Here is a 16232-nt window from a genome sequence, read left to right as displayed (position 1 = left end):
GTCCACGTCGGCTCGGATTCGAAGTTCGGTTTCCTTCCAATATAAACCGCTAATGACGATGGCGGTTCTACTTAATATAGAACCGCTAATACCATTAGCAATTCTATATATAGAACCGCTAATGGTATTAGCGGTTCTATATTAAGTAGAAACTCCATTCAGGGGTAAGATTTAAATTAAATCGAAATTAGGCCAAACCTTATAATCAGACATTCAGAATAGTGAATGAAATTCCCGTACATGAAGGTTATGTTGACGACGGCAACAGTCGAAGGTGATTAATCCGACGTCAATATGGAGTACCATTGGGGCGGTTTCGCTGTCTCAGTGAAATAAAATGGGGAATCTTGCTTTAGAAGATTAATACTTTGAAATACTTTATCAATTTTATTCCATTCAATTGAGCAATTGGGCTTCCGTACATTTTGTCATTTAATAAAAAACGCTAATAGTATTAGCGGTTTTATTAAATGAGCCACTATTGACAATAGCGGTTTATTATTACAAAACCGCTATTATTATTAGCGCTTATTAGCTTCGGATACCCAAACCTTCTACTAATCCTACATGGACAGTATCGTGGGAAATAGTTTTTAAACTGACGCATTTAAGGAAGTAATTTACGTTTTAACATTATTTACGGAAATCGCTCGTATAATCCTCATAATGTTGTATCGAGTAACTAATTAAGCATATCACAATTATAATCTTTATAAAAAATCGCTTATTCAAGCAACACATTTTGTTATTAAATCTGTGAGTGACATTAATATCAGTCACTATTCCTTTTGTTTCAGAGCTTTATTTGCCTAGTTAGAATCACGATACGACTTAAGCATAATGACCCAACTTGATTGAGAGAGTTTAGAAATTTAAGTCAAGAGAGCTTATCTAGAGGTACATTTGGGAATTTATGGCCAACCTCAGTTATAAATTTGGACTTAAACATATGTCAACTTGATCATTATAAGTTCATCCATGTAAGTATGTAACAAACTAACAGTTTGGAATGCAAATGCATTCCTGTTAATCTGTTATACTCATCATCTGCGGGAGTATCTCCAAAAGTTTTATCACTGTAAAATTTCGGAATACAGACTTGTATAGGAATTCATCCCAACAAAATAAAAACTGATTCTTAGCGTTACAGTTTCAGAAAGAAAGTTGGAGGAAGAATTAGCGTAGATGAACCGATTGAATCCCATAAAAGCAGCCAGTTGAATGCCAAACCATATCTACTGCCTTATTAACACACATTATAACACCTAAAAATCTCAAAACCGAGTATACAACAACTCCCCAATTACAATATCAGAAAATTCAGGCAAAATTTAAGAAAAATTACAAGCTCAAACAATAAACAAGCTATTCCTGCTGTAAACAGGACAATTCAACTATGGGACAAACTAGCCAATGCAACAGCTAATATTATCTTAGCTAGCTAGAAATCATTCTATAAGCTTGTGAATAGTTTCCATATCAACGGCTTCATTGAGAGTGCCTTTCTCAACATGATCCCACCATTTGTACAAGAAGTTGTCGACGACCAGCCTGAACCAGGGGGAAAGAGTCACACCTTCCTCACCTGCATCAGCTTTCCGGCAAATCTCCTTGAGATCTTCTCGACTGACATACTTGGCATCAGCAACTTCATCAGGATTAGGTTTCACTGAGACATCTCTTACTATGAATAGCAAGTAATCAACTGCAACATGGTGCAACGAAAAGTCAGTATGACAATGTACTTCAGAATGAACAAAAAAAGGGAAGAGGGGGAGGGTTATAGGGAACGCTCTTGCACAAGTATGGAGTATAATTTTTATAATTTCTTAATGACAAGCAGGAGGTCCACTAGAACGAATTGCAGAGCAGGGAAGTCCTGGCCACTGCCTAAAAAGTCGATCAGTTGGAGCCAGAAATAGCCTGTATAAATCTGGGCCAATAGCTAGAGTCCTAAAGAAGCAGAAATAGTGTTGTTCATGAGAGAATTGTATTCAAAATTCGTATGTTGAAATATTGACTGCATTTTAATAGTTTTTCACTTTTGCAGAACTCCCTTACTTCAGTGATATTTGCTGTTAGCAATTATTTTTCAGCTTCTCTAGCACTCCAATAGTCCAATGTCATTTTCAGCTCCTTGATCATGCAAAAATTATGTGATTCGGATGCAGAAAACTGCACTAGGGATATACTAAGATGTGCTAATTAATAAGAATCTCATACCTTAAATGAGGAGCCAAATAACCAAAAAAAAAAAAAAACAAAAACAAAAACAAAAAACTACCCTTAAGACCCCAACACAGAACATCATGAGAACAGATAATGAGCTAGAAGCTATAAAGAATATAACTCTTGAAGTCGCGAATGTAAAAGCTAATAAAGGGGACATAAAAGGGGTGAGGTAGTTGAAGAGCTTACGTTCGTGCTCTCCCCATTTTCCATCTGATGGGGCCTTGTACAACATACGTCCAAGCGGAGTAAATTGATCAACTGGCACATCTTCAGCTGGAATACCGAGCTCGTCCAAAAGCTTCCTCTGAGCAGCATTCCTCACACCTAACAACACAAATTGATTCAGTTGTGATGCCATATGTTTAGACATAATAAATTGTATATCTTGGGGAAAAGTTTGAGTACCAAGAACATCCTCTTTGATCAGCTCCGACTCACGATACAGGGGATGACTACAGCATGTGTTGGTCCACACTAGAGGGAAAGTCACCTTTGTGGCAGAACGTTGCTGTACAAAGAACGGGAATAAGTCATGAAGCATATCTTTCAAGATAATTGCTCAAGAATATGTTCTACATAATTCAGAAATCCTACTTAAGTACTTAGCAAGCCTAGAATGCTAAGATGACATAAATCTCTCTACATAATGTGATATTGGAATAAAGTCGGAGTACCTATGAGCAAAGCCTACATATGTAATGCACATTTGTTTCATATATCTCTCTACATAAGTGTGGTACACATTTGATTCATACAAACAAGCCATACATTTAATCTGTCACTTTAAGTTTTGACTGCCTATACAGGATGGATTAGAAAAACAAGGGACTTTAATAAGAAGCAAATAAAGACATTTTACTGAAAACGAGAGTGACAACGCATATGTGAACACAAGAGCCTGTTAAAAAATCAGATCCTCAGGAACTTCAATTTTAATTCCTTGGTGCAAGGGCCATTAGATAACTGATCACGCATACAAGAGACTTATCTGATTTTCAAAAAAAACGTTTTCAAGGGCCCAATAACAAACTCGTAGCTATTAATAAGTTTGTGTTGTGGGCTCATGGCCCGAGTTTGGTGAAAAGAAAAGGCAACCAGCACAAACGCAACAAGCATAAACTGGAGGCTTCCAGTTCAAGAAGGTAAACTATGTACGTCCAGTTGTATAGAAGGTAGAAGGGTTGGATTTGTCACAAAGATAAGGAAGAAATAAAGAGCTAGATTTGATGACACATTCTTCTCAGTTTTTCCAATAGTCTAGTTGTATAAGTAATCATAGTACTGAAAAAGAAAATAAATTAAAGAAAAAAAGGGAAGAAAGAACAAGAGAATTGACTTCCTTTGCTCCCATTGAAAAGTAAATGAAGATAAAGCAACCACTATTGACCAAGGACTATATTAATAGAAAAGATTCAGTTAGGTCAAGCTAATAAAATTCGACTGCACAGAACTGTGCTTACAAGAATATCTGGGGGGATTCATCACTAAGAAGGCTACATTGAAGATGACAGAAAGGAAATTGATTGTTCTACGAGTTTATAATTTACTATATGAACAGGCCTTTTTTGTTTCTTTCTAGGTCAATGCTTCTAAATCTCAGCCAAAGTATTTCTAATCACTCAACTATAAACTTCAACATTCAACAGACATTTGTCAATTTAAAAATGGTGAAGCAGGCGACATACCTGAAGCAGTAATTCGTACTTTGAATTGAACAGAAATACACTGAAAGCTCTGTGAAGTGCCTTCCCTGCATTTATAGTCTCCATCAAGTGACCTGTAAAATGTGAGCAAATTCAAAGAATAAGAAAAACCACTACTATTCTCAAATACAAAGGTTAGACTAAGCAAGTAAATTTTTATGAGAGCTAACCATAGACCAAAGAAAGACACTTCAATTCTATTATAGTGACTTGACTTATTTGTGTGCATCTAACTATTTATTATCTCTTTCAATCTCTTTGGGAAAAATATATTGCTAAAGATAATAGAGCCCAATTAAACTTTTATTGTTTGCTCCTAAAGGTTACATAATGGTTGACAGGAAAATTTGTCACTTACTACCTACCAAAGTAAGGGGTTTGTCAATTACTGCCTTTTAAAATAAATATTGTTAATTACTAGGAGTACCTTTTAAAGCAGTTTATGATTACTATTACTACCTTGTATGCTTTTCAGGCAAAAAAATCCGGAGATGATATCATAAAGCGATCATATCTAAAATACTTCAATATTAATAAATAAGAAAAGGCAAATTAAATCATAAAATCCCTAATTAAAACCACCGACAATATATCTACGTTCAACCTCAATTTTTATTTTTATTTTTTTGACAACAAAGCTCCAATTTTCCCCAAATTTGTTGCAAATCTATGTAGGATTTGACAAAAATGAATAAAATGTTGGGTAAAAGAATTGAATTTTACAGAGCCCTAATCAGAAAGATGAACCAGGAAAATGAGAGAGAAGTGTTCATGGTGTTGATGATAATGAAAGACCATGATTAAGAAGATAAAGAGCAAATTTTACTTTACTAGGTCAAGATCATACAATCCCCTCGTTATTAATACATAGCGGATTAAATAATAAACACACATTATGACGTCACAATCAATCAAACTCGCGGAAAAGCTAGTAAAGGTAGCAATAGTAATCATGACCCCTCATTAAAGGTAGTAATTACCAACTTCTCAAAAACCCCCTACTTTGCTAGGTAGTAATTGACAAAATTTCCAGATTATATAAAAGGTTCCAAGACAAAATAGAAAAAGTGGAAAAAGCTAAAGAAGGATAAAGCTAAAGATACTACTCGACCTAGGATAAAAGATAGCCCTAATTACTCAACCTTACATCGAACCAAAATTAAACTTTATGCTCATTTAAAAAGAAATATATCCTTAAAAAGGCTTATAACAGCTTTCTACCAGCATACCTATGAATCAATGATAGATTAAAGCAGAAGACTGAAAGCGGAAAAAACTACATTAGATTCACCATTAACAAGTCAGTCTAAAGGCATCAGTCATCAAGCGGTTGTCATGATTTGCTATATGCTAGAGATACCACTACCCATTCAATTTAGCAGGAAAACAGGATCCAATGCACATCATAACTTTCATGTTATTAGTATCAGACTCGGAAAGCTATTGATTCAAAACAAACAAACACTGACAGTATATACTATCAAGTTCAGGGCTTAAGTGTGAAGAGTGTATACCACAGAGGAAACAACATTTCAAAACAGACAATTCAGCAGAAAACATGTTAATTTCAGCTACATGCGAAATGCGAATTAATTTGTTGAGGAAGATACTCTAGTCTGTACAAAAATCGCTATCCTCTAACAGAAGATGGCCAATTAAAGCTGGCCCATGATAATGCACATGCCACATGGCCCACCAAATTGAACATCATCAACTATACTTCAGTGTATAGCACCACAACATGCGAGCACATGAGGATTTCACCTAGGTAGACAGTGTATTTTAGTGGTTGAAATGCCCAAACAAGTCAACATATCAAATGTGACATCTAGGGCAACCCACATGCCAATGACCATGTTAGTTGTTAATTTGGAAGTAACATAGAAGTCGGGATCGTTCTAAAGTTTGTTTGAACTAAAGAAGTAAAGGAAGAAAACAAGAATGGAAGAACCCTTAGCAAACAGTAGTATCTATGAAGCTAGTCAAAATACGAGAGGTAGAAAAACTCACAATTGTACTTGCTATCATGACCAATAACATTGTCACTCTCATCCACCAAAATACATCTGCAAAATAGATAAGAAAGGTATTAATAAAGAGGGTTTATGTTGTGATTGAGTCTTTGAAGTACTCTAAAATGTAATGCTGGGATACTCAATACAATCCCAAATTTCTAATATAATATAAATAAACAACCATAAGAAACAACCATAAATCTCATAAAGCATTTGTTAAATATAGGCAGTTTATTCATTAAGATTTGACGGCAAAAAAAGTGAAATGTGCCGAAAGCCTAGAATCTAATACAAATACATAGTATATATTTAGCAAAATTATGTTAAATCAATCATCAAGTGTCCTGACTTAGAATTTTGTGATGTACTGTAATCAATTCGTCGCCAACAACTCAACTCAACAACGCGCTGTGCAACCTTGACAACAAGCAAAAATCATAGAGCATTTGTAGAGTTGGATACAGATTAAAGATCATCAAATTATCCTTTAAAACATATTGATTTAGTGAACTACTCAGGCGTATTCGATTTCTAACAGCATGAACACAAGTCAAATATGATCCAAATTTTGGCAAAGAATCTGAGACATAACAAACATACAATTAACATGTTTTCCAGAAAAATAAGCAGGATTTAGCAATTATTGTACTTCTAAAGCAGACTACCAACCAACCACTAGCATTAATATTATTTTAAATATATTAATTAAACTACCATAAACAAATATCACAGTATGATGAGTAAAATCAGCAGAATTGAAGCAAATAAAACATGACCCAGATCAGCATTATCCATTAATTTAAACCCATCAATCCAAAACAATCATCCAAACAACAAAAATTCTAATCAATTGAAATCAATCAAATTATAAATAATAAGCAAAACCCAGAACAACCCTGAATATATATATATCAAAATAAAGAAGCAAAAAATCAATTTAAACAAAATGGGCAAGCTTAAAAATGGATTATAGAGTAAAAAATTAAAAGAACTCACTCATCCTCAAACATGAGTCGTCTTTGAACAGCATCCATGGTGGAATCAGCAAGAACGTCACCCATGGTTGAGGTGGCGAAAGATCGAGCAAAAGATGAAGACGAAGAAGAGGAGAGAGAAAGAGAAGACAGAGATTTGGGGTTGTGATGAGAGAGAAAGAGAGAAGGTTTATAGAGGAGAGAGAAGGAAGAAGGTTGATTGAATTTATAGGCAGTGGTGGCGATACATTTGAGATGCGATGCCATTTCCACTATTATTATTATGTTGTTTATACTATTCTAAACTTTGGGACGACGATGATTATACTTTTATTTCTTCTCAATTGTCCTTTATTGGTATTATTTCTTCTTTGGCATCTTGTTCTATTCTATTTATCCCTGTAGGGAACGCCTAACCCGAAACGACTCGATTCAAAATCTGGCTTATACGGGTATAATAATTTGGCGTGACTCATAATTATGAATTACCTTGTTTAGTTAGATATAATCTGACCAATGATCCTATCTGATAAATCGGGTTAATTCGTTGTTAATTGGATAAACGGGGGATTTGTCTCATCCTGAAAAAGGTGATTTTGAAAAGATAATACAATTTCAACCAAGATTACGTTATGAGGTTTTTATTTTTGCTTCGGTATAATTTACTTTAGCTCGTTTTTATTGAGATTGGACAAAGTTTGTTAGCTTGAAGCCATAAATATGGAGTTCAAACGGGTTTTTTTAGTTGAAACTTTATTTGTTGTCAACTCTATGTATGTATAAATCAAATTTGACTCAAAATTTTAATCTTTTAATGGTGCATCAATGATAACATTTTTCAAAGTAAACATATTTTTGTACAAACGAGGTCGAAAAAATGTAAAATAAAAAATAAAAAATAAAACGGATGCAAAAAGAGATGAGTACACTCCATTGTTTCAAAAAAATAAAAAAAAAGGATTAGTACACTCTTTAATATTTACTTCGTATTATTCTTCGAATATTAACAAAGATAAAGACATACAAAGTGTAATATAATTCATATTATTACTAAGTATGTATTATAAGGATTATGTTCTTTATATGGAATAATTACATGTTTTTTATTTGATTCTATAAATCTATAATACTATATCAGAATTGATCATACCAAATCTCTAACCCTTGACGGCTGATTCATTTCAATTCCAACTTCAATGAGAAGATGGATTATTTTTGTTAAAAGTTTATCTAAGATCATCATAAGTGACATTCTTTGTACTTATAATACAAGATATCAAAACTTATGGACACCGTCTAGTCACCACCCTTAAAATATTAACTTTTTCTACCGTCTTATTTGGTATTGCTGAAGGAAACTGTCTCTCTTTTTTGGACTGAGTGGGACTATATACGGAATATTTTTTCGTGGGATGGTTTAGGTTGACTATTGAGTATAGACAAAATAGTCATGCTCACTCAATTTGAATAAGTTAACTGGTGTATATCGTACAATCCAATAATAATTATGTCAATAATATTGCTTTTTTTTTTTTTTTTGAAGACAAATAATATTGCGTTAAATGTCTTTAATTTATTATTATTAATTTTTAATTATTGAAGGGTTGTGCCTTATTTTCTACCTTGAATATGAACAATATCAAATGATAACACATCAAAAAATCATATCACCTTAAATAATAACAAAATCAGTACAATGATGCTCATCTATAATCCTAAAAGATTTTCTTTGCTTTTTTTTCTGATGAGATTTAATCCAAACACAATCAACTGATTGAGTAGATCAAATGTGTTTTGATTTGAAAATGGTAATGATATTGCATAATTTATTCTCTACCTCATTTATGGAGTAAAAGAATAACAATGACTTGATCTTGTGATCCTACACGTGATTTTCTAGATCTCCAAGTTTCACTAATCAGTAATTTTTTAAATAAGAAAATAGAAATCGATGTCATATAAAAGTTGTTGACTATATATTTGCTGTAACTAATGAAGCATTAAAATTGAATCAAATTGTATAAAATAAATAAATAAAATGAATATGCACCTGAAAATGGTGGATGCCAAACGATTTTTTATAATTCTTATTCAAGTTTCGTTATAATATTGTATCCTGTAAAATACAATTTAACTCTTGTACGTAGAATACAGTATAAATATCCGAATACAATATAATTAAAGTTACATGCTGATAGATATCTAATTTAGGCCCCGTTCTTTAGAGCTGCTTTGCTCTGCTGAAATCTGCTCTGCTCTGCTTCAATCTGCTCTGCTCTGCTTAAAAATAGTACTTAAAAATAGATGCTTCAATCTGCTTTGCTCTGCCCTGTCCTGCTCTGCTCTGCCCTGCTCTGCTATAATCTGCTCTGCTGAAATTTGCTTTGCTCTACTCTGCTCTGCCCAGAAGATCAAAAGAACAGGGCCTTACATTCACTTATGTGAGTTATGTCCTTATTTTTAAATTGTAAATTGACTATCTATCATTTTCGTTTAGTTGGCAATCTTATATTAGCACCTGGCCGTGCAAGAGTAAAAATAACAACAAACGTAAAAAAAATTCTACGTACGAAAGGGCCTGTTCACATTTACTTAATTTCAGTTCAGTTCAGCTCTTAATTTCCCTCTCACATAAAATATTCATTTCAGCTCAATTCAGTTCAATTCAGTTCAGTTTAGTTCCAATCAGTTCAATTCAGTTCAGTTTAGCTCCAATCAATTCAGTTCAGTTCAGTTCAGCTCAATTTAGTAAATATGAACAGGCCCTTAAAAAAATACAATAACCTTGTATTTACATTTGGTGATGACATTAAAAAAATGATAATAAATTAAATAAAAAAGTTTATTTACATTTGGTGATGACAAAAAATAATAAATTAAATAAAAAAGTTTATTTACACTTGGTGCGTGCTGCTCATGGCTCCTTGGATGCAAGACCTTCATAACTCGTGAAACTCGAGGGTATTTTTCATTGTTTGTATTTGTTCAACTCCATTATTATTATACAAATAAATTCAACCATCTACCTCTTTCAATTAAGGAGTTGTTGAAAATATTGGGGAGAATTAATAAGGAGTACACCAATGATTGTCACATTAGGAGAGTTAGATGTTCTTAATTTCAATTGATCCTGAATTCTCAACTAGCGTGCTGTTTAATTAAAGGAGTTAGACATATAAGTATATAATTATAGGGCCGTTCACATTTACTTAATTTCAGTTCAGTTCAGCTCAAATTAGTTTAGTTCAGTTCAGTTTAGCTCCAATCAGTTCAGTTCCTAATTTCTCTCTCTCATAAAATATATAGTTCAGTTCAGCTTCAATCAGTTCAGTTCAGCTAAGCTCAGTTCAATAAATGTGAATAGGCCTTAAATTATGTGGTTAGATACTTAGATGTACCTTTCAAATTGATCCCTAATCCAATGGACTAATACTCAACGATTGCGAGCTACTTCATAGTACAAAGAAAGCACAAATACGCAGAGACCCTAATTATTGATAATTCAAACTCATTTATAGATTACGAGTGAAGTGTGTTAATTATTCAGGATGGAGAAATTATAGAAATTACTACTATTATGATCCTAATTAAAATCGACCTTTTCAAAACAACCCGACCCGAAACCAACTCGACCTAAACGTGGTGATGTAGCTGAGACGCTGAGTAAGCGGAGACAACTGAAACCTACACCATTGCTAAAATTAACCCAGAACTCTCGAAGAAAAGAAAGCAACAAAGAAAATGTGGAAAGACAAGCCTACTGGAATTAAGATCCTCTGGATATGGACAATCGGAACTGCTGCCAGTACTCTTTCTCTCTCCTCCTTTTTCTTCCTCATTTCTTCTTCATTCTACCTAGTATTTCCACTGATTTTCACTTTCTCTCTCCTCCATTGCAGTTCTTCTTACTGGTGTTTCCAGAACCAGGATGCGGGACATGGAAAAGCTTATGAATGAGCCACAACAACAGCAGCAGCAGCAACAAGGGATCTCTTCTGTTGATCATGTTTTGGTAGATGGTTCTTCACCCTCTGATGATAATATCATTAGGGAAGATAAATTATAAGAACAATCATCCCATTTTTCAATCAATTTTGCATTTTTATTTAGTGGGTTTTGTTTGTTTTTAGTTGAATTTTAATAATGAATCTGGGAATGTTAGTAAGGTTGTGCTTGATTGTTGCAGGAAAATTTGGTGTGTTTTTTTTGGTAATGCATGCCAATCAATCAATCAATCAATCAATCAATCAAAGCCTTAATCCCAAAAGTGGGGTCGGCTAACATGAACCAAATTTGATTATTCCGTGTAGTCATCAACATAAATCTTTCTCCTCCATCCCTTACGATCCAAAACTTCATCCAAAACTTGGTAATGCATGCCAAGTGTTTGATAAAATGTCTCAATGAAACATAGAAATAGCACAGTTTGTGTTATTGTGATGATTTTTCTGCTCTTGTTTAGCTCACTTATTTGATTGTGCTGTTTTTTTATTTTCATTACTGCCATGAACTTTGCTCCCTATTATGTCCATTACATTTCCTCTACTCAATTTCATCACATGCTTCTCAATTTAGCTGCTTTCAAGCTGTATGAGTTGGTCTTTTTTGCCACATTGGGGCTAAGGGACACGATTCCAATTCTTTTTATAAAACCTCCACAAATAATGAGAAATTATAACGAGCTTAGTTATTTTTCTACATCGGGGCTAGATGATGATCAGGATGTTAGAGGGTTAATCATTAGGTAATCAGCTCATCGCATCAATCCTCTCTTACTTAAATCATAGTAAGTCTTAAGGCCGTGCTTAGTAATTTGGTCTTTGGCCTGGATGAAATGGCTTGTTATAGTGTTAGACAATAAGAGTATAAGACTAAGAACCCTTTCAACATTAGGAGTTCCACAACAAATCTTCAGTGAAATGATGTTTGGTAGCCATTTGAAATAGCTTTTCTGATACTTCGTATCAGTTAGTGGTACGATTGTGTAAATCTGGACCTCTATAGGAGGGTTTATATTAGATATTGTCAACTTGTCGTTGTATATGGGTTGGACCCTCAAGTGGGAGAATCAATTGCAAACATTTCCTTCATTTTCCTTGTCCGATTCACCAGCTTATGACTAAGAAGAAACATTAGAAGGCAATCTTGCAAGAAATCTTTATGAGTGCTCTTTATATCATTATTCATGAGTTGGGCTATGGAATTATCTTCATTCTCCTTGATAGAATTACCAGCATAGGAGACTAAGAAGAAACATAAGAAGGGAATCTTGCAAGAATTCTTTGTGAGTGCTCTTCTGTCATTATTCATGAGTTGGGCTTTTGCTGTTTTGGATATGACAAGTTAGTTAATACAATTGCTCTAAGCTGTTGATTGCTTAAAATGAAAGTGTGCATATGTCGCATGGAGGAATCACATATGCTTTGTAGTAAATTGACAAAGTGTTGTAAAATGGAGCACAAGAATGTTAGTGGTCACAGCTTTCATGAATACTTGTCAGAGTTATCACCAACTCTAGACAATGTTGTGCAGTTCTCTGGATGCTTTAGATCTACATCTAATGAGAATTGAAATGTATTTTGCTACCAGAATGATGGTTGATGAATATGATCTCAAGATTCAGCTGTTGTGCTTTAAATGGTGAGAATTTTGATTTGTCCTGCAAACTCGATGGTCATGAACACAAGCACTTCCCACACATTGACCTACCTTATCCAGTACAAAAGCAAGTAACCCCCGTACAGACTTTGCGCAATTTCTGTCCTAATAAAACAATATTAAAAATTTAAACATCTAAACACTACAGTGATACCCACGTATATATTCTTCTGCATGAGGCCATGAGCGCTATTTAAGCAATAGTAAAAACAAGATTTGTAAGCCATAATCTCTTAGATGATTATAATTTATACATGTGAAAAGTGAAAACTAACAGCAAATATAGTTTATCATAACTTACGCATACACTAGAAGTCTAGAACATAGTTCATCTTATTGCTACTTCCTCTATTCTCTTTTAAGTTCAAGGGGTGTAGCACAAGAATTAAGGAAGAGAGAGAAATTAAAGAGGGATGCAAGTATTTTGCAACTTCCTAAATAGGAAAAGTACGCAAGTAAAAAAGAACGGAGGAAGTATTACATAGTGATACAAAACAGCACTTTATTAAGTTGTACCTTGAGATTTTCTTCCGGGGATGGAAAGATAGAAAAGGGATTAAGTTCTTCTTCAGAGGGCTGAGGTGAAGCAGCTTTTTCCTACACAAGAAACAAACGCAAAGTAAGCAAGGATAGTAACAAACCTAATTTTTTCAATAATATTTAGAGGAAACCAACCTCAACTGCAACATCGCTACGGATGGCAAAAGTCTTCAAATCTTCCCAGATTTCAAAACCACCAAATCTCCCCCCATCATACACATCTTCCACTTCCTCAAAATAAATTCTCACAAAGTTTGAACTGTGTTTGGGAGGGTACAGGGAGAAGTAAATACTTTCTGAAGCTAAAAAATCCATAGAGCAATCTGAAATGTATATTACCCTGCGAGATGCTTGAAGTTGTTGAAATACACGAGGAAGTGAGGATCTTGTCAATGTTTACTGTTCTTAGAACTTAGCAAATGTACTAAAATTTTATGCTCATTGAAGATTTTAATGGACTCATCATAGTTCTCAACTGCTCAAAGCTCCCAATTCCTAAGGTTTGCAAGTACCTTCTGCTAGAGAAACAATATTTCATTTGCAACTGTTATAATTAATCTTTCCTTAGCCAATATGTTATAAATTTTACTTGCTACCAGTATGCCAGTCATACAACTCAGCAGAGGTGATACGAAGGTACGGAATCAATAATCTAGATGACTAGTAGAAATTCTTCATGCTGTGTTTTGCTTAGCACTTACTGCGAATCGGGTATTGTGATTCTGCTGAAATCCTGAATGATGCAATATCCTGGTGCTGTCATCTCCGTATTCTGGGCTGCTTGTCTCGCTAATCTGGTAACTGTTAGTTGGGGGTTGTAAAAGGACACATGAACTTTCTCTAAGCAAGTGGTGCCTTTAAGACTTGCCCACTTAGTTGAAGCTAAGTAGTTTTCTTGAAGTTTTTTTTTATTAGTCTTGTCTCTATCACTATGTATGTGTTTTCATGAGCTTCACTTTCTGTGAATTGACATGTTTCTTTCTTGTACTTTGATACCTAAGTTCTTTTTGAATTGTTCAACTTGGTGGATTGTACTGTGGTTCACAATTTGCCTTAGGAAATCCATATACAGATATACTGATATACATGTTCAATTTCATTTTTTTGACATAAAGGAAGTGTGAACTATGATTTGTAAGGATAGTTTTGGAAATGATTGGTAAAGATATTTCCTGAATTCCATTGTAACTAACAATTTGACTTTTTTTGTTTGACCAATATACCTTCTGAAATAGATAGTAAACTCGGCATCTTTAGCATGTTTGATGTTTTTTAGCTATTAGGTTGCTTCAATTTTTATTGTGGTTTGTTTAAGTTTGTCCTAGTAGTTTTTCTTTTTTAGCTAACATGGTGTCTTTAGTCTATCTACTTTATTTTCTAACTATACATAAACGACAAAAATATTTATCAACTCAATACAATTCTTAACAAAACATTTCGTATAAGTTGAGTTATGAGGCAAACATTAGGAGATGTAGGAGTATTTTCTAATATACGTAAATCATATGGAGTATAATATCATATGAAAAGTAATTGAAATCACAAAATACATACACTTACTCTGTATGTAGTACGAGTAATAACTTTTATTTATTTATTTACTACCTCCGTTTCATATCATTTGCAATAGTTAAACATTTTTCCTCTCTACTTTATGTTAAATCGTTGCAAATAATAAGACACGGAGGTAGTATATTTACTTTTCATTCATTCATTGTATGTAGAACACTATTCCATAGACCATACTTTAAAGTAGGAGAGATTAGATATAAGATAGACTGATAGAGTACGTAAGATGTTGTAAGCCACTTTTAAACATGGGTAGCAAGAGGTTGAGTTTTCTGTATTTGGTATAGCACCATGCCCACTAATTTAAAGTAAGATTTAACTTGTAACTTTTATAAGTAGTACTAGTATTGTATTAATATAGAGAATATTATCATAAAGTAATTACGATAGTTTTTCCATTTATGAATTTTTTTTTTTTTTTTGAAACATTCCATTTATGAATATTAAAAGAAGAAGAAAAATAAAATTAAAAAAAAAAAAACCGAAGGCGTGTAAATACACGTGTAGCATGATAATCTCTTGAGATGATTCCAGCTGCGTTTGGTAACCTGGATTATAGTGTGGGGATAACATAGTCACAGGTCGGCCAAGGCGGGGTGGAGAGAAAAGCCCAGATATTTCTAATATCTTGCATGCTTAATTAATTAATTACTCCCTACACTTGTCCATAACTCCATACTTTTATCACCCTACTACTATAGTGAAGATTCAAGGGTGGGATGGCATTGATATTTACAGCTCATTGGAGGCGATCATGGTTGACCACGCGGCTAGTTACACCATGTTGCTGAATAAAGTAACCCCTATAATTAACCCCTGTAATATCTAGTGAGTAACCTCTAACACTAACCGGCTAATCCCTATAACACTGGCGAAATACTTTATAATACTAAGTAGCTCATATACCATTAACAAAGTAACCCTTATATAACGAGCTACACGGTGTGGTCAGCTATATATAAAAGTTTGTGTTATTCTTTATTTTTTTTAATACTCCTTTACATTAGTCTATTCTTTTTTGTTCTAATGATCATTTGCATTCTATATTAGGCCTAGGACCTACCTCTTTAATATATTATCCCTGTTATTCCATAACAATTATTTCATTATTTGAGTAATATCTAACTTTAATTTGATTTTTTACTAATACAAAAATCAAATGTTGTTATGGTTGAATTAGTCACGTATATTTTCATAATATCACTTTTTATTAGTGTAATAAATAAAAAGTTACATAAATCAATGATCAATACCTGTCAAAATGACGCGTTTATTCAAATACGGACCAAGATATGTTTACAACATAGGTTAAGGACCGTAGAAATTAAGCTACAACTAAAAATAATCTCACGGAAGATACAAAAATAACATACTCGTTCTTCATTACTCGTGAAAAGTCAAGAAACAAAATCACTTGTCGATCAGTGAGTTTTACCCGATCAAGGGCAACAACCCTTACCGTAAGCTTTTCTCCCAAAAATATCTAATCTGAGGTGCAATTATCGAGAGAACAAAAAAAATATTTTATACTGATATAAGTT

General features: G+C 33.6%; 1 protein-coding gene and 1 long non-coding RNA gene across 2 annotated transcripts; one reads left to right on the top strand and one right to left on the bottom strand.

Annotated features, from left to right (window-relative positions):
- Positions 1-1217: 1217 nt before the first annotated feature.
- On the bottom strand, positions 1218-7210 carry LOC145603595 (isopentenyl-diphosphate Delta-isomerase I). Its single transcript, XM_081659526.1, has 6 exons — positions 6947-7210; positions 5946-6001; positions 3918-4009; positions 2638-2740; positions 2419-2556; positions 1218-1705 (listed from the first exon to the last, which is right to left on the bottom strand). The coding sequence occupies exons 1-6, from the start codon at positions 7189-7191 to the stop codon at positions 1449-1451; spliced, it is 891 nt and encodes a 296-aa protein (XP_081515652.1). The 5' UTR covers positions 7192-7210; the 3' UTR covers positions 1218-1448.
- Positions 7211-10440: 3230 nt separating this feature from the next.
- LOC145606314 (uncharacterized) lies at positions 10441-11089 on the top strand. Its single transcript, XR_014105240.1, has 2 exons — positions 10441-10729; positions 10824-11089. It is a non-coding gene; the product is annotated as an uncharacterized LOC145606314 (long non-coding RNA).
- The last annotated feature ends 5143 nt before the right edge of the window (positions 11090-16232 follow it).

This window comes from Chenopodium album, chromosome 22, assembly GCF_948465745.1.
Source record: "Chenopodium album chromosome 22, dcCheAlbu1.1, whole genome shotgun sequence".
In the NCBI taxonomy this organism is placed as follows: Eukaryota; Viridiplantae; Streptophyta; class Magnoliopsida; order Caryophyllales; family Amaranthaceae; genus Chenopodium; species Chenopodium album.
The sequence above is the reverse complement of the archived record's forward strand: the minus strand, read 5'-3'. Positions and strand labels throughout refer to the sequence as shown.